This window comes from Desmodus rotundus, chromosome 13 (assembly GCF_022682495.2).
Source record: "Desmodus rotundus isolate HL8 chromosome 13, HLdesRot8A.1, whole genome shotgun sequence".
Classification (NCBI taxonomy): domain Eukaryota; kingdom Metazoa; phylum Chordata; class Mammalia; order Chiroptera; family Phyllostomidae; genus Desmodus; species Desmodus rotundus.
In genome coordinates, this window is record NC_071399.1 from 25794417 (window position 1) to 25819318 (window position 24902).

Consider the following 24902-nt stretch of genomic DNA (forward strand, 5'->3'; position numbering starts at 1 on the left):
CCAGCCCCCAAACCACCTCCATCAAGAACCACTAGTTTGTTCTCTGCATCTATGATTATATTTGTTTTGTTTGTTAATTTATTTTGTCCTTTAGATTTCACATATAAGTGAAATCATATGGTATTTGTCTTTCTTGGTCTGACTTAGTTCAAATAATGTAATACCCTCTAGGTCCATCCATGTTGTCAGAAATGCAAAGATCTCATTCTTTTTAATGGCCAAGTAATACTCCACTGTATATATGTACCACCACTTTTTTATCCACTCGTCTATCGGTGGGCACTTGGGTTGCTTCTTCATTTCGGCTATTGTAAACAACACTGCAATGAACATAGGGGTGTGTATACCTTTTCAAATTTAGTATTTTAGGAGTTTTTTGATATATACACAGAAATGCAATTGCTAGGTCATAGTAGTTCTATTTTTAATTTTTTGAGGATCTTCCATACTGTTCTCCACAGTGGCTGCACCAGTCTGCATTCCCACCCACAGTCACTAGGGTTCCATTTTCTCCACATCCTTGACAATATTTGTTGATTTAGTGATTCTGACAGGTATGAAGTGACATCTCATTGTGGTTTTAATTTGCCTTTCTCTGATTAGTGACATCGAGCATCTTTTCACGTCTACTGACCACCTGTATGTCCTCTTTGGAGAAGCGTCTATTCAGGTTCTCTGCCCATTTTTTTTATTGGATTGTTTTTTTGGTGTTGAGTTATGTAAGTTCTTTATAAATTTTAGATATTAACTCCTTATCAGATGTATCTTTGATGAATATTCTTTCCCATTCAGGTATGTTTTGTTGATGGTTTCCTCTGCTGTGCAAAACCTTTTTAGTTTGATGTAGTCCCATTTGTTTATATGCTTTTGTTTCCCTTGCCTAGGAAGATATGTTAGGAAAAAATGTTGCTTTGAGAAATGTCAGAGTTTACTGCCTATCTTTTCTTCTAGAAGTTTTATGGTTTCAAGTCTTACATTTAAGTCTTTAATCTATTTTGAGGTTATTCTTGTATATGGTGTAAGAAGGTGATCTAGTTTCACTTTTTTGGTATGTATCTGTCCCATTTTTCTAACACCATTTATTGAACAGACTATCTTTACCCTATTGTATGTTTTTGCTTCCTTTGTCATATGTTGATTTACCTTGTAGGCGTGGGTTTATTTCTGGGCTCTCTGTGCTCTGTTCCATTGATCTATATGTCTGTTTTTTTATGCCAGTACCATGCTGTTTTGATTACTATAGACGTCTAGTATATTTTGATAACAGGTAGTGTGATACCTTTGTTCTTTTTTCTCATGATTGCTGTGACTATTCAGTCTTTTGTGGTTCCATATAAATTTTTGGATTATTCTAGTTGTGTGAAAAATGCCGTCGGGCCATGACCAGTGTGGCTCAGTTGATTGGCCAGTTTGATTCCCATTTGGGGTACATGCCTAGGTTGTGGGTTCAGTCTCTGGTTAGGGTGTGTACAAAAGGCAACCGATTGATGTTTCTCTCCCTCCCTTCCCCTCTCTAAATAAATAAATAAATATTTTTTAAAAACGACATTGGTATTTTGATAAGGACTGCATTGAATCTATAGATTGCTTTGTGTGGTGTGAACATTTTAACTATGTTAATTCTTCCTATCCTTGAGTACAGTATATGCTTCCATTTATTTGTATCTTCAATTTTTCTCCGATGTCAAAATTTTCCGAGTACAGGTCTTTTATTTCCTTGGTTAAATTTATTCCGAGGTGCTTTATTTATTTATTTATTTATTGGATGCAGTTGTAAATGGGATTGTTTTCTTAATTTCTCTTTCTGATAGTTCATTATTGGTATAAAAATGCAACCGATCTCTGAGTATTTGGTATCCTGCTACTTAATTCATTTATCAATTCTAAGTTTTTTGATGGACTCTTTAGGGTTCTCTACATATAGTATCATGTCATCTGCAAATGAGTTTTACTTCTTCCCTTCCAATCTGGATGCCTATTCTTTTCCTTGTCTTTTTCTTGACCATTGCTATGGCTAGGACTTCCAATGAAAGTGGTGAAAGGGAACATCCTTGTCTTGTTCCTGATCTTTATTATATTGAGGTATGTGCCCTTTTTAATTTATTTATTTATAGGGGAAGGGAGGGAAAGAGAGTGGGAAAGTAACATTGATGTGCGAGAGAAACATTCATCAGTTGCTCTCGAATGTGCCCGGACCAGGGATCAAACCCGCAACCCACTTGTGCCTTGACCATGAATGAGTCTGTGACATTTCGGTTTACAGGAGGATGCTCTAACCAGCTGAGCCACACTGGCCAGGATGAGGTCTATTCCCTTTATTCCACTTTGATGAGAGCTATTATCATAAATGGATGCTGGATTTGCCTGATGGTTTTTCTACATCTGTTGATATGCGCATACAATTTTTATCTTTCATTTTGTTTCATGGAATGGTTTTAATTTTTATTCTATAGCTTATTCTGAGGAGACAGGGAAGACTTATTTTTTAATTATTTTGTTGAAATGAATAAATGTTTACGTATTTGCTCAGAAGGTCAGTCCTTTTGGAAAGGTATAAAACGAAGTAAAAGAACTTTGTCTTTGGAGCTCAGGAGCCATCCGACAGCCTGTGCTCCCTGCAGACTCTGCCACTGTGAGAGGAGCCCAGACACTGGAAGATAGCAGTCTCCAGGGAGCAGCTCCTGGCTCCAAACTCCTCTCTAAGGTACAGCAGGGTGATCTGGTGACAAAATCTCAGTAGGATGCCAGGGACACAGGAGTTAACCCTTGTCCAGGAGTGTTTGCATTTTGAGAGGAAGAGGCTGATTAACTCAGAGAAGGACTGTCAGGTGGCCCAGGCAGAGGAGCTCTCCACCAGCATCCCTGCCCCTCTCCCATTCGGAGGTGACCTATTCTCTCCCTGAGCTCACCTCCCTGCCCTCATGGGGAGGGGAAGCGGGAGGGGGGGCAGGGGGTGGGGACAGGAACAGTGGGCAAGGCTTCTCTGCACATTGCTGGTGACACAGTGAAGTGCTTAGTCATTTGAAGATTCAGTGTGAGTGACCTTTAGCCCACTTTGCGTGCCGGCTTCTGCCTCTGCCGCCCTGCAGCTGGGGCTGTGCCTGGGCTCAGACAGCAGTCCTTCTCCCAGGACACGGCTTGCAAAAACTGCCACTATGTCATGCCGTGCTGTTATATTTCTTATAAGTTCAGAAGGAAACTGAACTTCTTGAATCTATGGTTTTACCATAAGTAAAGAAATGAAAGGCCTAAAATGCCATTTTAAACAATGGAAAGGGCCAATTTCTGTGTGATGAAGAACTTTTAACACCTGGCCAGTTTTTCCCATTTCTGTTACCTTCCTGGCTCAGGAAGGAACTGGAACTGGAACTCCTGCAGAGGCTGAAAAAGTTTCCTTCGGAAGCTCCAAGTAGTTCTCTTTTTGTTTTGTTTTTGGATGTTTAACCCAAGAAGAAAGGATGTGCATTTTCCCTGCCAGATCTTCTGCCCTAAAATCAGGCCAGCGTTCGAGTGACAAACTCTCATCAGATAATTCATTACTGAAGGACCAATGTATGCGTTTGTTAACAGCGGGGATTTCCGGATGCTGAGCTGTGTGGGTCATCCTTTCCTTTGCTTGCTCATGTATATTTTCTGCACAAACATATAACAGTAGTCAAATAAGGGAAAAGGTTATCTGAAAAACAGAGGTAACCAAATTCTATAGTCTTTATGGTTGTGGAAACCCTGGACAAAAAACATCATCGATATTTAGAAAAAAACTTCAGAGGCAAACTTGAGGGGATTTTTTATTATAAATTTAATATAGTTGATTAATGAAAAATCACAATGAAGTACCGAGAAAATGTCTGTCAATATAAAAATTTTAGCAGCATTTCCATAGTTTCAGGCTCTAACATTAGTCATACTTCCTCCCTCCCGCTATCAAAAAAGAATCCAATGGGACTACAGTAGAGCATCAAGATGTTCAGCTTAGTAAAGGCCTCAAGGAAATCCTCAAATCCAGTGTACTGTCTGATATTTCAACCTCCCCCAGGCCAAATTTCTAGAGTGTCAAAGGACTCGCCAAAGTGTTTGAGACAAGAATTCCTTTCTTCCGAATGCAGGGGAGAAGAGGAGTGAAAGTGAGAACTGGACTTGAGATGTAGTGCTTGATTCCGTGTCCTTAACATCCATACATTCTCTACACTGACGACGGTGAACGGCCACTGCAGCTGCAGCGCTGACCAGCATCTGGCACTCGGCAGCAGTGGGGGTCGGGGGGGGGGGGGGGGCTGGGGAGCCGGAAGTGGGATGCGCACCTGATGGGGCTGGTGCCTCGCCACACCCACTGCTCGGGGCAGGCCAGGGCGTGGTGTCTTGCTACAGCCCAGGTAGCGGCAGGATTAATGAGGAGGGGAGACAAACAATATGAAAATATAATACTGGCAAACTATTCCCCTGCTTCTTTGGTACTTTCCAAAATTCTCTGATCAAAAGAGTATAAGGGAAGCGCACACCATTAAAAAATTACAGTTTTAAGTATTTACAGAAGCAATTATGATATATTACATAACCAATACACAGTATATGAACAAACTCCTCAGTGAAAGCACTTGTGAACTCCGGTTCCAGTATTATTCAATAGCACTGCGACATGTGCACACCTTTCCGAATTTGTACCATCCACCCTGTAGCTCAGTCATCTTACAGTATGTTAGATGGGAAAATCAGCGTTTCCAAACTAGGCTTTCCGTTTAAAAGGTTCTCAAAATTTACCACTGAAATCGCTATGTACAAAGATTTGTTGAATATTGAATTCTAGGCAATTACCTCCCATTTTGAATATATTTGAAATAATGCTACCTATTCTATGTATACAGTATATATATATTTAATATATAAGTAACTGCACCACGTTATGTCACCACAATACCAGTTTAATGCACATCACTATGTACAGTAGTTAAGTTAGCTCTGGAGGATGCCTCTACTGCCTAGGTGAGCAGTGTGGTTCGGAGCCACCTGAAGGAGCATGGAGAAGCTGGTGAGAAACAGCCCGTGCATGGGCGGGACACATGGACGTGCGTGACGTGTGGGCACACGCCTCCCACACATCCCCACGCCAGAGTATCCCTTGTTTACTGGTTGGAAGAGGACAAATCACACATAGGGAAGGACCCCGTACATGAGGAGAGCCATGACGGCAGCGCTGAACAACCCAGCCACAGGGACGGTCACAAACCAGGCCACAAAGATGTTCCGGAAGAGGCGCCAGTCCACAGCCTTGCGGGAGCGGATCCAGCCCACGGCCACCACAGAGCCCACCTGCAGGAGCACAGATGTGTAAAGTGAAGCGAGGCCCACAGACTCAAAATGTACATTGAACCTAATAGTGAATTCTCCTAATAGTGAATTTGGCAAAACAGCAGGATACAAAGTCAGTATTCAGAAACCAAAGGCATTTTTGTATGCCACCAATGCAATATCAGGAACATAAATAGGGAAAAAATCCCATTTACTATAGTGACAAGAAAAATACAGTACCTATGAATAAACCCAACCAAGGAGGTCAAATACCTGTACTCAGAAAACTACACAACACTAAAGAAATTAAGGAAGACACAAATAAATAGAAGCATATACCATGTTCTTGGATGGAAGAATTAACATTGAAATATCCATACTACCCAAAGCAATTTATAGATTGAACACAAACCCTAGTAAAATACCAGTGGTATATTTCACAGATACAGTACGAACATTTCCAAATATTTATATGGAACCATAAATGATCCCAAATAGTTGCAGCAATTTTGAGAAAGAAGACTAAAGTATCAGGTATTGATCATAATACCTGATATCAAACTATATTACAAGGCTATATTACAAGTGTGAACTGGATCATCTTCAAATTACATTATAAAGTTACCAATTCTTCCCCTTACATTTGCTAAAAGCTTCTAAAATCGTTTAGAATTCGGGTATAATTGTTCCAGGATTGTCCTATTCAGTATACAGATCTGATGCACTTCCCCACCTATATATTCTGCTCTATTTGAGTGGAACTTGAACCAGTTAAATGCTTCCTCTGCTCTCTGTACCTTATAAACTATGAATGCCTGTTTAAAGTATTCCCCATGTACGATATTGCTTACTACAGTCTGTGAACCTGCTTGGCTACATAATGACATGGCAATTATGTATCCTTCCCTTACAATAACAGCATCATAAAATGTTGGAGCTGGAGAAGACCTTTGAAAGTAGGAGACCGGGTGGCTCCTGTTACAGAGGACAAAACCGAGCCCTCAACCATGAATCACGGCAGACCGAGGAGTAGCACTCAGGCCTCTTGACTTTAAACTGGGTTTCTCCATTTTCTCAGACTGCCTTGCAGTCCTTGACCCTGAGCCAATTTTAAAAATAAGATAAAATGGAGCATAAACATTCCTGAATCCAAACTGTGGATCAAGCCTCACAAAGTCATGACAGAGATACTTGAAAATTAGAATATTAACACTAATTCAAGTATTTTTCTATAAATGAACTTTCACTTCATTGTATGGTGTGTTGAAAGTCTAAAAAGGAACAAAAGACGCTCTAAGTGTCCTAGAAATCCTAAGAAAGCGCAGCGCCTGTCATGTCTCACGCCTCCCTCAGGCTCTGGGGGAGCTCAGGGAGTCGAGCAGGTGGCCGCTCTCGCAGAGCTCCGGAAAGGAGGCCTGTCTGTCGCTGCTGACGCTTGCAGACTGCAGCACCAGCAGCGGCCAGTGAGACTCAAGTAGCGACGGGGTCTGACCACGGAATAAATAAAACCCAACGCTTTCACTGCTCATGGACGCAAACAGGGATGCCAAAAACACAGTGTATTTAACGAACTATAGAAGTGATCCCTGAAAGTATAGTCTTAAACACAGCGTATTTAAAGGCAGCTAGTTACTCTGACATTTTGTTGACCCACTAGCTTCTGAGATTCAACAATTGTTGTTACTCCATGTCTTCCTGGTGCGCTTCAGTTGCCCTGGGTTGCCTTAGCGAGGGAGAACACACCCAAGTCTCCGTTTCATCTACTCCCCCTTCCTTTCTTAGAACTCTTTTCCCCCTATTATCATTTTATTTATTTTTACTTGTATTTTTTCTAGTGCCATTTATCCCCCTCACACCCTCTTCTACCTCCACTCACCCTCCCCTCCCAGAACACTTTTTTAAAGCATAAAGGTAATAAAATAATGTTAGGGCAAGTTTATGTAATAGGAGGTATGGACAATTACCCAGAACCCAACTACTGTCATATTTATCTCTCTCTTTCTTGTATTTTTTATAAAAATACCTTTATTTGTAAATAATAGGACAGGCTACTATTTCCTTTCTTTACAAAATTTATAGGCATCTTCCCACAGCACTCACGGCTGTTACGATCGCCATGTAAAAGGCGCATGCTGTAGGTGGGTGCCCCTTCACTCCTCTAACCATTTCCAATTGCTTCCCGCTTTTCCCTATTAAAAATAGTTTCATGATGAACATATTCACTCAAGTGGCTCACATTCAGGCTTTAAAAATATGCCTTGAAATGGATTATTGTTAAAGGGGGTATTTTAAAAACACCTTGAAATAATACAAAACTTAGAGAAAAGGTGCAGGAACTCCCATACACCCTTTACCAAAATTCACCGATTTTTAACGTTTTGCCACAGTCCATAAAGAAACATTTTCATACCATTAAAATACGCTGCCTCTCATCAACCTCCCTCTCCCATTCTGCTAAAGACCTAGCACCCGATCTTTACCGCGTGGTTACACGATGATGCTCCAACGCCTTCCCATGCATCACCCTGAATGCCTCTTCGAGGAAGACCTTTGTCCCTAGTACATTCTAGGACCTCAATGCCTACTGCCAAATGGTTTTACAAACAGATGTAAAGATAGAAGGTCGTCCGTAATCTGTGAATTTCCGCACCCAACAATCCTGTAAATTGTTCTATTTTGTCAACCATTCAACAAAACGTGTGCTACTGTTGCTGTAATTTGCATATCTTTAATTATGACTAAGGCTGAACTTTTATTGATTTATCCAATTTTACTTCCTCTAGTCCTTGCAGATAAAAATTGTCTTTGTGTATTTTGTCCTTTTACATATTGGAATTTAAATGTGTCCCTTTTTTATGTGTGGCCTTATTGAATAATAATAACTGTGATATTTAGTGCAAATATTTCCCCAACTCAGTATTTTGCTTTGTTTTACTTTCACGTGTCTAATTTCATGCAATAAAATATGCTACACCCTTCTTCTGTGATTTATCCTTACCTTGCATATTTGATATTTAATTCTATTTTATTCAAAATTCTCTAAAATAAAGCTCTATTTTATTCTATATTTTAAGATATTTTTTAAATTATTTAAGCCATCAGTCATATACTCATACATTTTGAGAGCTGTGGGTATAATTTTGTTTTTCCAGACTGACAGCCAGCTATCTAGCATTGCTTCTTGGTTAAATTTCCCGTCCCTCAAACTATATGCTCCTATAACAAGTTCTCTCACTTGCTCACTTATCTACTATTTTTATATAAGTATCTAAGTTATTTTTTATTGTGGTAAAATATACAAAGCATAATATTCATCATTTTAACCATTTTAAAGTGTACAACTTAGCAGCATAAGGTATATTCACGTAGTTCTGCAGCCATCACCACCGTTCATCTCCAGAAGTTGTTCTTCACCCCAACTCTGTCCCATTTACAATTCCCACCCCTCACCTCCATCTACTTTTAACTGTGGTTTCCTCATGGCATACCTTCTATCTCTGGCAACGCCAATCCCTCCTTATTGCTTTTCTTTTTAGATCATTTTATGTCCTCTCTAATTTAACCTACCAAATGAATTTAAGATTCGTTTTGTAATGTTGTAAAGAATACATTCGGTTGGGGCTGTATTTGAGGAGAACCGACATTTCCCACCCAATACCACCAGCTCGTCTCTCACACACACGGCGCCTGCCGCCCTCCCTCCCTCCCTGTGTGCTCACCTCCCTCTGAGGAAGCTGAGTGTTTCCAGCCTGAGGCCATCACCAGGCCCTAACAGCAATGGAGTTATTGAGAAGTAGGGGGACCAGAGAGCAAGAATTAGAAAATTAAATTAGAAATTATAATCCTAAAATTTTAAATCAGTACTGTTTTCTACAAGCTGTTCCAAAGCCAAAGGCAGGTTGAGTAATCACCTGTGTATCATTGATGGAGATGAACAATGCGGTTAATTCCCAGAAAAGAATAATCCCAAGCCACCCTGATATGGAATTAGAACATTCTGGATAATCCCACTCTGACGTCCTATTAAAGAGCTCATGGAGGACCATCTGCGTTAAATACTGGTACACTTAGGAGGAAACATGAGTAAATGACATCTACCCAGATAAATTCAAAAGCCTCATTGTTACACAATAGTTTCCACCTTTCTTTCCTGCCAAGTTCCCATCGTTTGCCCACCTTCTAATGGAAACTATTGCTGTCAGTGGCTAACAAGGAGGTGGGAGGGGAAGCAGAGAGGTGGAAAAATCAAACACAGGGCCTAATTATCTGGAAAATCTGATGGAATTGTTATGATTTTATGTGGACATCGACAATCTGGATGTTTCCAGATTCACGGCTTCGCGCACATAGGGCCTCATTCTTAATGCCATCCCACGTCCCCCACATCTGCCATTTGGGGGCTGCTGAGAGCAGACAAAACACCGGGTGCAACAGAGTAAGTGGTACGGGGGGATGGCACCTGGGAGCTCTTCTTAGCACTCCTGTCGTCTGGACTTGGGTGAGGGTCTTTGTCCACGGCCCCCAGCCTCTCACTACTGTAGTAACTAGCTCTGGGCTTTGTCCGGAGTCCATGATCAGTGACACTGGACAAACGGACTAGAGTCCAAGTTGAGCTCTGCCTTGAGCCTCGTTGGTACATGACAGCCACTGTGACCCCATGGTAAGGTAACTTGTTTAAGTGCCAACAAGCTACTCTAACGCTCATCTGCAGCTCTAAGGAAACCAAACCTATCGTATGATTCGTATGGCTACTTCAGGGTAGTGATAACACACACATTTATTCACGAACGTCCCGTACAAATTGGATACAAATCCTTAGTAGCACCTCCTTATTTTAGTATGAATAGAAATATTGGGGCCTTTTTTCTGCGGCGCCTCGGAGGCGGTCGGCGGCTTCAAGATGAAGCTGAACATCTCTTTCCCAGCCACTGGCTGTCAGAAACTCATTGACGTAGATGATGAACGCAAACTTCGTACTTTTCATGAGAAGCGTGTGGCCACAGAAGTTGCTGCTGATGCTCTGGGTGAAGAGTGGAAGGGTTATGTGGTTCGAATCAGTGGTGGGAACGACAAACAAGGTTTCCCCATGAAGCAGGGTGTCCTGACCCATGGCCGTGTCCGCCTGCTGCTGGGCAAGGGGCGTTCCTGTTACAGACCAAGGAGGACTGGAGAGCGAAAGCGCAAATGAGTTCGCAGTTGCATTGTGGATGCCAATCTCAGTGTTCTCAACTTGGTCATTGTAAAAAAAAGGGGAGAAAGATATTCCTGGTCTCACTGATACTACTGTGCCTCGTCGCCTGGGGCCCAAAAGAGCTAGCAGAATCCGCAAACTTTTCAACCTCTCTAAAGAAGATGATGTCTGCCAATATGTTGTCAGGAAGCCCCTAAACAAGGAAGGTAAGAAACCTAGAACCAAAGCACCTAAGATTCAGCGTCTTGTTACTCCACGTGTCTGCAACACAAACGTAGGCGTGTTGCCCTGAAGAGGCAGCGTACCAAGAAAAATAAGGAAGAGGCTGCAGAGTATGCTAAACTATTGGCTAAGAGGATGAAGGAGGCCAAAGAAAAACGCCAGGAACAAGTTGCCAAGAGACGTAGGCTGTCCTCTCTGAGAGCTTCTACCTCTAAGTCTGCGTCCAGCCAAAAATGAGGTCTTCTAAGAGTAACAGATAAATAAGGACAAACATCAAAAAAAAAAAAACCAAGAAATATTGGGGAAATGACATTTAAAGATAATTACATAAGAATGTAGATTTTATAGGCATTTTATGCTTTTCATTTATATCATACACTGCATTATGGAATTTAGTGTTAGTAGCAAAATTAGCAGTCATGATTGTAACACTTCCTCTATAGAGCAGTATAGGTTAGCTTCCAAATATAGTTTGGTAAGTAACAATAACAACCTAGAAAAACCAAATGTGGGATGTTTTTTCCAGAGATCTTTCAACTGGTGTAAAAATGTTTGCCTTCGTCCTGGCTGGTGTGGCTCAGTGGACAGAGTGCTGGCCTGAGAACTAAAGGGTTGCTGGTTCAATTCCCAGATCAGGGCACACACCTGGGTTGTGGGCCAGGTCCCCAGCTGGAGGTGTCTGAGGGGCAACCACACACTGATGTTTCTCTCCCTCTCTTTCTCCCTCCCTTCCTCTCTTTAAAAAATAAATAAATAAAATCTTTTAAAAAAAAGTTTGCCTTCACTAGACTTCCTCAAGTGCAGGGTTAATCATTAAAAGGCAGTGTGATGCTTATTTTCAGGCAACCCAAAAGACTATTTATGCCTACAGAAAAGTTCAAGCCCCATTTCCTGGGGAAAGAATATATTTAGTAACACGCATTTCCTCCGGGCTCCCACACATCACAGTGAATTGAAGCTGAGGTGGAGTAAGGGGGCAGATGCTCGCTGTTGATTCCACGTGGTGTTGTTTGACATGTTTCAGTGAACACGTGCTCATTTGGAATTTTTAAATAACTGCAGTCAGAAAAGTAACCATGGCTGGAATATGGCAGGGGACACCACCTGCCTTTTCCTGCCTCCCTCCTCTGTACTGGAGAGGTGGGTGGGCAGAGCGCTGGAGAGCAGGCGCTGGGCCGCTCGCCAGTTGTGTCAACATGCTGGACAAGTGGGTTAACCTCTCAGGCTTCGGTGTCCCCATCGGTAATGCGGGGATAACGTCAGCACTCACCTCCAAAGGTTTGGGGGAGGACTGAACCATTATTCACAGTGCACCTAAAACAGTGCCCAGCAGAGAGCGCCAGCACCACACATCTTAGTCGTGATTGGTTACCACAATTATGATGCTTATGACTACTGGGAGGCACGCAGTGTGAGGTGATGGCCTGATGGCTCTGTCACATGCTAAATGCATGACCTTGGGAAAGCGACTGATCTCCGGGAGCTTCCCCGTTTTCTCACCTGTGAATTGGGAATGCCAGGACCAACTTCGAAGGGTGGCTGCGGGGACTAAATGACGTTTTGCACATACAGGGGTGGGCAAAAGGAGGCTTACAGATGTGAGCACACAAAGCAGAGTTCATTTTGTATTATTTATTTACTATTTATTGTATTTATTTGTATTATTGTCCTTATTGTTGTTATTTTTTCATATCCTCACATCTTCACTTACAATGTATCTTTTAAGTAAGGATGGCCAGTAATTTTACCTACTTTTGCCCATCCCTCTATAAAGCACCAAACACAGTGCCTGGCGCACTCAGTAAAGACTCAGTCGGTGGAAGTAATTTTTACAGTGAAAATTTGTGGAAGTTTAAGTTCTTCTACATTTGTTAGCAAAATAGAAGGAAACAGGAAAACAAAACAAAATGAAAACCCCTCCAATGAGGCGGATTCTCTGTGCTGTAGCACCCTAGTTCGGTCAGCTGGCCCACTAAAAGTGCTCCCTCCAACGCTGTCTGGCCTTCGTATCTAAAGCACTAAGTCATTTGTCTTTGCTTATGAACACACCGATCGGAGTTTTTAAATTGTGTGTAAATATAGATGGTGGTTGGTCACCGGTGCTTGGAATAGTACCTCACACATAGGAGGTACAAAGGAGTTTTACTTTAAAAAAAAAAGATTTTATTTATTTTTAGAGAGGGGGAGGGGTGAGAGGGAGAGAAACATCAATGTGTGGTTGCCTCTCACATGCCCCTTACTGGGGACCCAGCCTTCAACCCAGGAATGTGCCCTAAACTGGGAATCGAACCAGCGACCCTTTGGTTCACAGGCTGGCACTAAGTCACACCAGCCAGGGCCAAAGGAGGTTTTCTTACAAAGCAAAAAAATATGTAACAAGCAAAACAGGATACAAGCAAAAAAATAAAAACCTGCAGGTAACTTTTGCTTTGTTGAAGTTAGGGAATATTTTTGCCTATAGGTGGCCCGTTAAGAGATGTTTCAGAATTTTCCAGACCTGGGTTATTAGACCTGGGTTCTAGTCCTGGCTCCACCGTGAGTGACTTGGATAACTTCCGGACACTCACGAAGCCCGTCTCCTCTTCATTATCTTTAAGGTTCCTTACGGTTCCAACTTTCCACCCTGCAGCAAGGAACCCCTCTTGCACAGCCCTGAGGTTTAAAGCCCCTGGCAGTGAGCAGCATTACGCTCTAACCCTCATCTGGGTTTGCTCGAAGGCAGGACAGTCACTTTGACCATCGTACAAGGAAAGAGAACTGACACAACCATGTCTTACAATTCCACTGAGATGGTTCTGCTTCCCTCTAGTTCCACTGTCAACTCCCAGGCCCCTGCAGTGGGTTGGAACTGAGTGGCATGCCCCCGTTTGAGCCACGTTTAGTGCACACATGACTTCAGTGCACGACCCACTGTGGAAACAATGAGAGAAACAGGACGCATGGAAAGCGTGAAGCACACACCGAAGGAGGGACAGCCCTGCCACGCATGCGTGAAAACGCCGAGTCTACACAACTGCAGGCGTCACACCGCGAGACGTGGGAGCGGTGGGGCCGAGGGGGAAGGTCTGAGAAAAGCAAACGCCCCCACGTCCAACAATGCTTGACTGAGCACTCCCTGCAAACCGGGAGGTGATGTTTTTTCACAAACAACAATACAGAGTGCGACCAGCTCTTCCCAGAGTGACTGGGTGATGGGGACCAGTCCCAGCTGCCTGGAGGAAGGACGGCGCGGCAGGGGCCTACCTTGCAGTGCGTGGTGCTGACGGGGAGCCCCACGTTGGAAGCGATCACCACTGTGAACGCTGAGGCCAGTTCGATGGTGAAGCCGCTGTGGGGGAGACAGGAGACACATCACAGGCGCCCTTTGTACCAGCCCCACGGACACCCCAGGGCTGCCAAAGTCTCCCCAGAACTCCTTTGAATCGACTGTCAGCTTCTGGCAGGGCCAGATGACACGAACAGAACAAGAAACTGCTGTACAATGACAGCGATTCACACCAAGGCTCTGCACTGCACTGTTTACAGCCCCGAAGAGCCTTATTTTTCTGGAATGTTTTCAAAACCCACACGCTGTTGTAAGTGGGTCAGAAATTCCTGCTGTGTAAAAAATGGTCACTTAGTCATTTTTAAAGTGGCATACAAAAAACTATACTCTCATTTTTTAAATGTGTTCTTACTACCAAAAAAGTAAGTTTTCTCAGATTACTAATTTTTCATAAGGTCAATTTTATAAAAGAATTATTACAATTAATACCAAGAGGGAAAAAAGATTTCTTACAATAGGTGGTTCCAAGTTTTCGTTGTATCCTTCTAAAATTCCCTTGTGAGTTTGTTATTTAACCCCCAATCTACTGAAAGATCAGAAAAAAGGACAACAGGGAACACTGTGAGTCTGGACCCTACCTCAGAGGGCAGCAGCTGCGAGAGGAAGGACAGGCCAAGTAACCCCAGAGGGGTGGCAGGTGAGAGCTGCTTCCCTCCAGTAGGGGGAGCTGGTGTGGCAGAGAATTTTCCGGAAAGGCAGTCCCTGGGCCGGGAGAGTGGTTCGCAGGCCCTCCCTCCCCACTTGCTCTCAGGAGTTCATGCTGGGCAAGACCACCAGTGGGGAAAGGTGGGAGGCTGCCAGGTGGTTCTTTTTCTCTTCCTTCCTGCTCTGCTTCAGCTTCTCCTTCTTTCTATGTTCCCACCCCTCATTTTGTCTCGCTTATTTCAGCGCTGTGGTGGACAGGGGCCCAAAGTGCCTGAGGGAGGGTAATGACGGGTGGCCAGCGAAGGTGGGGTTTGCTTACCCTCTGCCCCTCCTCACTGCACAGTGGCTGTCCCGAGGGGCTGGGGCATGACAGCAGCATGAGAGGGCTCAGACTTATCGACTTGGCTCGGCCTCCAAGGGCCAGCCCTGCCAACCCAGCCCGCAGCCCCTGGCTTACCTGGATGGCGTGATTGGTGTGAGGTCCTTCCCCATGGTCTGGATCACTCTTCTTCCCCAAACCCAGAGCCCTGTACAAATCCCGACTCCTCCGTAAAACAGCAGCCACACGGGCGTAGCTGCCTCTTGCAGGACTGCACCTTGTTCGTAAATCAGCCACAAGGCTACCAGGGGACCGATGGCATTACTGGGAGAAAGAATAAAGGAGATGAATTACACAAACACCGCACGGACAGACAGCCGGCACGGTACACAAATGCAGTGCCTTCTCAGCCCTGAGAACAGCCCTTCCCTCTGTAGTTGTGGCTTGCCTATACAATCTAGCGGTGATGAAAAAGATTAATTTTTTCGTTGTGCTAAAAAAAATAACAGAAAACTTACCATTTTAGCCATTTTAAAGTGTACAGTTCAGTAGTGACAAGTATATTCACACTGTTGTGAAACAGTGCTCCGGAACTTCTCACCCCGTGAATCTCAAACTCTGGAGACATTAAACAATGATCCCCTTCGCCCCTGCCCCCGGCCCCTGGCAACCACCATCTCGCTCTCTGTTGCTATGACTTTGATTACTCCAGGTACCTCACATAAGTGGAAATACATAGCATCTGTCTTTTGAGACTGGCTTATTTCACGAAGCGTAGTGTCCTCAAGACTCACCCGCGTGGCAGCGTGAGTTAGAATTTCCTTCCTTACTTTAAGGCTAAATAAATACTCCACTGTGCGCACACGCCAGGTCTTCTTTATCCACTCGTCCGCTGACGGACATTCCATCTCTTGGCTATTGTGAATATGTCGCAATAAACATGGGTGTACAGATATCTCTTTGAGACCCTGCTTTCAATTCCTTCGAGTAAATAACCAGAAGTGGGACTGCTGGATCATACGGTAGAGGGACCCTGCAACCTCGGTGCATTGGGGTGTCACTGTAACCAACCGTGCGCCCCGGCCAGGGCCTGCAGTAGCCCCCTTGATGCACATGTGATTTATCAGGGTAGCTTTTTAGAGATACTGTGCTGAAAAATCACAAGAAGTGGGCACCCAAATCAAGTTCTTTTTACTCCTTTTTTCCCCCCCTCTATTTCTTTCCATTTTTACTGCCAGCACTGCTACTATGATTAGCTACCAGTTACAGCCGGCCATGTTGGTCCCGCACTGTGGGACGACAAACATTGCTAATCACTAATCCTCACACCCACCCTGCAAACTAGGCACTGTCACTCTCACTTCACTGACGAAGAACCGGAAGCTGAAGTCACCTCACCAGCAGGAGGCAAGATCGGGGCAGGAGCTCCAGAGTGACCCAGGTGCTCATGTCCTTTCCCCGAGCCTGCTACCGTCTCTCAGGCTCTGGACAGCCACCTACTGCCTTTTGGGGAGGAAGCTACAGCTTTCTATTTTCTCCCAAATTTGTAAGTAAGACCTCACTCCTTTAGAGCAATGTAAGGTTCACAACAAAACTGAGGCAAAGGTGCAGAGATTTCCCATATATCCCTGCTCCCATGCATGCAGAGCCTCCCTCATTAGCAGCATCCCCAAGATGGGAAGAATTGACAACTTGACAATATTGAGTTTTCCTAGCCTTGAACATGAAAAATCCCTCCACTCATTTAGTTCTTTGATTTCATTCATCAGTTTGGTAGTTTCCCACATATAAATAGATCCTTACATATTTTGGTAGATTTATACCTAAGTATTTCATTTTTAGGGATGCTAATGTAAATGATATTGTGTTTTATTTTTTATTTATATTCTTTTCAGGACACAGAGTTTCATTTAAATATTTTTTGGGGGGGAGGGAGACCACACTTCAACTCAGTTAACAGAAATATCTTTAACAGTACAGAGCTCTTTCACTTTTTTACACTTTTCTTGCTATGATTTCATCAGGAATGGGTTCCAGCAGCTCAGGCTCCTTTCCAGCGGTTCTCACAAAGAGTGCTTCTCTGGGTGGAGCAGGCTGATATTTTAGCTGAACCCAGGCACCCTTCTTTTTGGCTTCCTTCTTCTTCCGATCATCTTCCTTCACACGTTTCAGGCAGCTATCTTGGTTCTTAGAGTGCTTAATACGCTCAATACGTACATTAATTCTCGTGGCAAGAATTTTGCCCTTGTTTGTTGACAACAGTGCCCACCGCGTACTGGGTGACACTGTAGACTCTTCCAGTTTTGCCGTGGGGACATTTGTGGGGCACTCCTTTTTTTTAATGTAATCTTTATTATATATTTCCCCATTATCATTTAGTCCCCTTATACTCCCCTTGCCTCCAGGGGGCATTCCTTTTTGAACAGTGCCCCTTCCCCCGATGTCTACAGTATCACCTTTCTTGTAGATCTGCATGCATGTGGGTGGCTAAAGGAACAACTCCACGTTTTCCAAAAGGCCTGGAGAACATAACGGGTGCCTCTCCCCTTTCCCTTTGTGTTAGTCATTTTGGCAAATTACTGAAAGATGGGAGTTGTAGCCAAAAAGCAGCAGTATTGTGTATTAAATGTCAAATTCCACCTGTTGTTGACATGTACAAAAGTGATTGATTTTTCTATATTAGCCTTATATCCTGCAACCTTGTTATAATTGCTTGTTAGTTCCAGAAGTTTTTGTTGATTCTTTCAGATTCTCTACACAGACAATCATGTCATCTGCGAACAAAGACAGTCTATTTCTTCCTTCCCGATCAGTGTACCTTTTATTTCCTTTTCTTGTCCTATTGCATTAGCTACAATGTCAATAAGGTGTTGAGAAGGAGCGATAAAAAGGGACATCCTTGACTTGCTCCTGATCTTAGTGGGAAAGCCGAGTTTCTCATCATTAAATATGATGTTAGTTGCATGTTTTTTAAGATATTCTTTATCAAGTTGAGGATGTTCCCCTCTATTCCTAGTTTATTGAAGGTTTATTTTTTTAATCATAAATAGGTGATAGATTTTGTTAAATGCTTTTTAAAAATCTACTGACATGATCATGTGACTTTTCTTGTTTTGCATTTGAAGGATTACATTAATTGAATTTTGTATGTTGAACCAGCCTTGCATACCTGGGATAAATTTCACTTGGTCATGCTGTATAATTATTTTATACTCTGTTGGATTCACTTTCCTAATACTCTGCTGAGGACTTTTACATCTATGTGCATGAGAGATACTGTTCTATAGTTTTCCTTTAATATTTTTCTCTAGTTTTGGTAATAGGATAGCATTGGCCTTATAATTGTGTAAGTTAGGAAACTGAGTTAGGAAGTATTCCCTGTGCTTCTACCCTCTGCATGAGATTGCAGGGAATTGGTATATTGTCTTCTTAAATGTTGGTAGAATTCATACGTAAACCCACCTGGGCCTGGGGCTTTCTGGTTGGGAAGATTATTAATTATTGATTCAATTTCTTTAACAGATATAGGCTTATTCAGATAGTCTACTTCTTCTTGTGTGAGCATGGGGTACTGCTTTACCTTCTTAATGTCCACAGGATCTAGGGTGATGTCTCTTCTTTCATTCCTGTTACTAGTAACTTGTGGTCTTGCTCTTGTTTCTCATTTAGCCTTGTTAGAAGCTCATCAACTGTATTGATCTTAAAAAATCTTTGGTTTCATTGATTTTCTCTATAGATTTCCTGATTTCAATTTCATTGATTTCTCTCTATTTCTTTTATTCTTCTTACTTTAGATTTGATTTGCTCCTTTTTTTCTAGTTTTCTAGGATGAATATTTAGATCATGGATTTTTTTTGTTCTTTCCTAATAAATGTATTCAATGCTATACACTGTCCTCTAAGCCTGTTTTGCTACTGTATCCCACAAATATTGATGTTTTTATTTCCATTTAGTTTAAAATATTAACAAATTTCTCTTAATATTTCTTCTGTGATCCATGTGCTATTTACATGTGTGTTATGTAATCTCCAAATATTTGCCATCTTCCAGTTATCTTTCCTTTATTGATTTCTAGCTTAATTTCATTGTGGTCTGAGAGCAGACATTGTATCAGTACTATTCTTTTAAATGTATTAAGGTATGTTTTATGGTCTATTTTGCTGAACGTTTCATGAAAGCTTGAGAAGAATGTGAATTCTCCTGTTGTTGAAATCTATAAAAGTAAATAATACACAGTTGACTGATGGCGTTGTTGAGTTCAACTATATCCTTACTGATATCCTGCTTGCTGGATCTGTCCCTGTCTGCTCTGTCCAAAATTAATAGTTAGCTACTTCTGCTCTTTTTTTAAATTAGTGTTAGCCTATTCTCCTCCTTCCACTTACTTTTAACCTGTATGTGTCTTTAAAGTGGGTTTCTTATAGGCACCATATAGTTAGGTCTTATTTTTTGATCCGGTCTGACTATCTCTGTCTTTTAACTGGTCCATTTAGACTATTGACATTCGAAGTGATTTTGACATCCCTGGATTAATATCTATCATATTTACTACTTTTTCTATTTGTTACCCTTGTTCTTTGTTCGATTTTGTCCTAACTGAACATTTTTCATGATTCCATTTTCTCTCCTTTCTTAGTGTATCAGTTGCTCTTCTTTTTAACTGTTTCCAGCCATGGGTCCCCCTGGAGTCTTTAAACTCTCAGACCTGTCTCCACTGCGCCTGTGGGAATTCCTACTAGCGTTCAGATTTTCCTGTGCTCACTGGTTCCCACAGCAGTCCCTGCTCACAGGCCTCTCCTCTGTGACTCTGTATTTGAATGTGTCTCCAATCTTGGGGGCAGGGCTTTGCCCTGTGTCCTCCTCTCTCTCCTGGATCCAAATAACATTTATTGATTTTTCAGTCTGTTCAGGTTTTCGCTTGTGTTTAGGATGGAGTGACAACTCCCAAGCTCCTTACGTGCAGAACTACACACGGGCTTTGAATGGCTTCTGTAGCCCCAGACCCCTCCTCCTGTCCCAATCTGGGCTCCCCGCAGACAGATGTGGGTGGAGAGTCACAAAGAACTAACTGGCTCTCAAGTCCGCTTCCCTCTAGCTGTGTTATCCCAGACGAAAACTGTCACATTCCTGAGATTCCAATTCCCTGCCTTTGACGGATACCACGGACAACCTCTCATCCTTGGAGAAGGGTCAGAATAAGTTACAAATGGCTCAGCACTGAGGCCTGGTAGAAACCTAGTGCCCGTGCGCTGGATGCACACAAGCCCGCTCTTCACTGTCACAGTGTTGTTTCTAGAACACTGCTTTCATCAGACCACACAAAAAGCCTCCAAACCAGCCCCAAACTGTAAGCCAGTGCTCTGAGCTCTGGTCGGCTGTAGAGTTACCACCTAAACTCTCCCTTCGGCCTTGAAATACAGTTTTGGGGTGGTTTCTTACTTTCCCATGTGTAGGTGTTTCTATCTCCCTAACTGGAACTTAAGCTCCTGAAGGACAGGGACCCAATTCCTAACACTTCCCCAGGACCAGGCCTTCAGTAAAGAATGCCTGATAAAGAGGAGGAGGAAGCGGGGTGGGTCTGGGGACGGGCAGTCAAAAACTTAAAGCAGGACCAGACATGGCACCTTAAAGAAAACGACGCAGCAAGACCCGTCTAACACCAAGCAGAACAGAAGATGCCCAGGCCTCTTGTCTGGCGGAAAGGCTCCTCGGAAAAAGAACAGAAACGCACTCACATGCGGACAGGCAGTGCACAGAAGCCCACGGCTGAAAGTGGGGTGTCATGTAACTGGGCAACAAAAAAGGCAACAATAGCATGTCTTCCTGATTTGGACAGGAATTTGGGCCCTGCATTAAAATTATAATGATAGTGGAAATCTATAAAAACTGATTATAGAAGGAACACTGCTCTAAGCACACTTGTAAAGCATCTCACTTAATCCTCATGAAAGCCCTACGAGGTTGGTATTAATTTTACCCCCATTTTACAGACTGGGATACCAAGGCTTTGGGAAAATCAAGCGACTTGTCACTAACTATCTAACTAGTAAAGACAGTAGGGGCTCTCTACATATCCGTACGTGTTTCCTACATATTCCAGGGCTCCATGACCCACTAGCCTTACAGTCTATGCTCTCCCTCTGTGGCCTCGCTGCTCTTCCTAGAATACACCAGGCATATTCCTGCCTCAGGCCTTTGCACGTGCTATTCCCTCTTCTGGAAATGCTTTTCCTGCAGACGCTCACATGGCTGGATCCCTTCACCCTTCCAGATCGCACTGAGTGAGCCCTTACCTGAGCAGCCTATGTAACACTGCAGTCTCCAGCAGTTCCAATCCCCTTTCCAGTTAATTTTCCCCGTGAACATTTATCACTGTCTAGCCTATTACATGTGCTACTCCATTTATTCGTTTACTGTCTGTGCCCCACCCCCACCACGACTGGCAGGGACTTTTGTCTGTGTTGTTTGCTGCTGTATCCCGGCGCCCAGAACAGTGCCCGACACGTGACAGACCCTCAATACACACTTGTTGAATGACCAACATCCTTACCTCACATCATTGCCACCGTGTGCAAAGGACCCAAAACAGGCAGTAAGGACCTGCAGGAAATGGAACAGGAGGTGGACCTCAGGGGTGTCTTTCTCTTCTTTCTCTTCTTCTGCAGGGTCCTCTCGAGGCTGGTCAGGATCTGTCAGCTCAGACGCCAGCTTCATTTCCACACCTCCCTCCTCTGCCTCTATCTCGGCTTCGGCTACCGCATTGCAGTAGCTTGAGTAGCTGTCATAGCGAAGTCTCTTTTTAGAATAGGACACAGTGTCACCCACCAGCTTTTCACTGTCCTCTGGTGCAGATGAGTCAGCGGCTTTGAAAGTCGAGTGGACCGGCATGCCACAGATGGCCGCGGTGTAGCAAGTGTAGCTGTTGTTCCGCCGCAGGAGCCTGTAGTTGTTCTCCGGGGCCGGCCTCTCCTCGGGGCCCCTGTCCGTGTGGATTTTATGCAGCAGGTCTTTGTAGAGCCCCGAGTCTTTGTGCACGGTGTGGTACACGTGCCCGTCGCTCCTCCTGTGGCTGTCAAAGCCGAACGTGCCGTTGGAGATGGGCGATTTTACGGAGCCGTGAGTCATGGAAAGCGCCCTTCCTGAAAAGGGTTAAAAGAAAGCCTCACTTTCTAGCCTTCTGAATAAAGGTCATGTCTAGAAGGAAATACTCCCCACTGTTTCATAACGGTAACCCCGGCAAGGGCGGATCATCATGGGTGATTCCGATTTTTCCATGTGCCTATTTTCTAAATTGACTATAAAGGGCATGTGATATGATTAAAATAAAAAAGAAACTTGGAGACATACTATAAAAGGGTAAAACTTAATATGATATCTTAAAATAATGTGATTTAAGTTCTAAAAAGTGTCTTCCAGAAATTACTACAGCATTCTTTATAATTTCTAGGAATCAGTAAAGGGAGAATCCTTATAAGGGACTTATTTTAGAAAACTTCATACATAAGGGTCAAAATCCAGTTTATAAGGGGCTTATTTTAGAAAATGTGATACATAAGGGGCAAACCCCAGCTTACTGTGAGGCAGATATTCGAGGTACTCCTTAAAGGGCCAACCATGACTATCAAAGGCAGTGTCTGTCAGATCTGTGGGGCAAAACTAACTTGCTTTCTCCGGGCCAACTCTGAGACCACACCTACGGAGAGAGGGTGCCACGGCCCCACCTGGCAGGGGGGCGGGAGGCTGCCCTGACAGGCCTGGCAGAGGCTGGCGCTCACCCATCATCGCCTACAAATGCTATGGGACAAAAGGACACCCCTACAACAGTCCTGCTGTTTTCTGAGGCTCTGTGATGCTCTGGTGGGAGACTGCGTGGTTCGGGCTTTAGCTTTCTCTTTGTGTCTTTCACGAGGAAGGCTCCTTGTTAAGCCGGGCAAGCCGACCTTCGGCAGTTAGGTAACTGCAGCACGAAAACTCCGCACACGCAGCTGAGCGGGCTGCACGGGGGCACCGCATGCGCCCCTGGCGCCACTGACAGGACCAGAAATAGTTCTATAGATAGTTCTTGGAAGAAGAGCCAGAGGCTAGAGGAATCCTGCTCTGTTGACTGAGAGGTCGGTCTCCGAAGCCCTCCTGAGCTCCTGGGTTTTCTCAAAACATAAAACTGGGGGACACTTTTGTGCACTAAAACCTAACCCCTCACATCTAGGCCCAGCTGCTTGCCCAAGGAACTGCTCTCTGCCACCAGGCAAGCCCAAGCCCTCTGCGTGGCTCTTACCGTAAGAGGCCCGGGGGTGGCCACCCACTGATGTGCTTTCTGGGGCCACCGATGTCTCCCCAGCCGACCCCGTCAGAGGGACGGTGCTGTCGTCATTAGCCTTGGCACCTGGTAGCTCTTTAAATACTGGGGACTCCGCTTCCTGAATTTTATTGAGGCTTTCATCAGAGACTCGCGATAAAGCACCTTCTTTTTGTAATTTGCCTAAAGAAAATACAGTCATAGCTGAAAATTTTGGAAGCCTGCTTTTTATTGAAAAATAAGTATAAAAAATGAACACTTACCTTTGTACCTCAGTACTTACTTTGGACATGAAACAAAAAATTTATAGCTAGATAGAAAAAATGAAGTAGAGAGTTCAATTGATTATCTGGGAAACTTAAGGCTGAAAATGCAGCTACTGGGGAAAAGATGGGGCATGGGGCCTGAACTAGCTCATGAATACCCAGCAAAACAGTAAGGGTTAGACCTGATCCCCAGGGCCCCTGTACAGGGCTAACAGCCTGTAACTCTATAACCATGCGGACTGGCCTCTATTTTCTTAAACTAACCTCGGAATCACTGAGATGTTTATCCTTTTTGTCTTCATAGATATTGTTATGGTCTGTTTGGTTTTCTTCTGTTCAATAAATTACTGGTCTGCAAATTTTAGGTCACTAGATCTTAGGAAATAAGTAAATCATTTTTCTCAAAAAAGAAAAAAAAAAAAACCAGAGATCCTACTTACTTTTAAAAATCCCTTACCTTCCAAAGAACCAAGGGATTTTTAAAAGCATGTGAAAGCTCAACAGCACTCTTTTTAAAACAAATCTGGCCTGCGAGGCTGCTGCTTTAGTGATCGCCCACCTACAGAAGTGAAATGGAAATGGCCTTCTCGGTCCCCCTGCTGGACACACTCACAGGTTCCATCCCTGTCATCTCTCTACATCTCCCCAGTCAGATGAACAGATACAAAATTTTAAACTAAATTTGTTATGGGCTACAAGGAACCAGAAACGTACATACAGATCTACTGACCTCAAGTTGCTTATAATCTAGGGGAGAGAACATTGGCGTAGGGTATAATAATTAAAACAAAAATTGTTAACACATGAGTCCAGTATTATTTTCTGCATTTCATTAACAAGCAAACTGAGGCACAAGGAGATGAAGTCGTTTGCAAGGTCACACAGGTGCAAGATTCAGGCAGGTTAGCTCTACGTTCCATGCCCTCGACCATTAGTCTGTTTAGAACAGGAAATATAAACTGAAATATCAAAATACATGCCATTCACTCACACATGTGCACACACACACACACACACAAATTCTGCTAGAAAGCCAGAATGGGGAGCAATGTCAGTTTCTTTTTGTGACATTCTAGCCTAAAGCTGGAAAACAAAGGTTTTGTGGTCCACGTGACGTTTGGGTTCAGCTACTAGGAAAAACTTTGGAAAAAAATTAAAGCATTTAGGTATGGTTTATCACTCCCATGCAGTCAAATCAAGCAGTGTGTTTAAGGGGGGCTCATCTTAGGCTAGTACTCAGTATGAATGGAGGAGGTGACACTAGTATTTATTCCCCACAGATAGCAGGGAGTAGCTACCTGGGAGAGGAAGCACCAGCACCGATGTTGCTTCACTATTTAGTTTGAGGCCGT

At 43.5% G+C, this 24902-nt stretch overlaps 1 protein-coding gene and 1 pseudogene across 2 annotated transcripts in view; one reads left to right on the plus strand and one right to left on the minus strand.

Annotated features, from left to right (window-relative positions):
• Positions 1–3842: 3842 nt before the first annotated feature.
• The window catches only part of SLC20A2 (solute carrier family 20 member 2), a 42701-nt gene continuing 21641 nt past the window's right edge, over positions 3843–24902 (minus strand). The window contains exons 6-11 of one of the 2 annotated variants that reach the window (XM_045186740.2): positions 23568–23594; positions 23264–23467; positions 21539–22127; positions 15127–15312; positions 13943–14027; positions 3843–5307 (exon numbers count right to left, since the gene is read on the minus strand). In XM_045186740.2, the coding sequence (XP_045042675.1) occupies positions 5143–5307; positions 13943–14027; positions 15127–15312; positions 21539–22127; positions 23264–23467; positions 23568–23594 (1256 nt within the window). In that variant the 3' untranslated portion in view covers positions 3843–5142. The remainder of the gene's footprint in view (positions 5308–13942; positions 14028–15126; positions 15313–21538; positions 22128–23263; positions 23468–23567; positions 23595–24902) is intronic. The other variant, XM_045186741.2, reaches the window with a different exon arrangement.
• LOC112321432 (small ribosomal subunit protein eS6-like) lies at positions 10088–10975 on the plus strand (annotated as a pseudogene).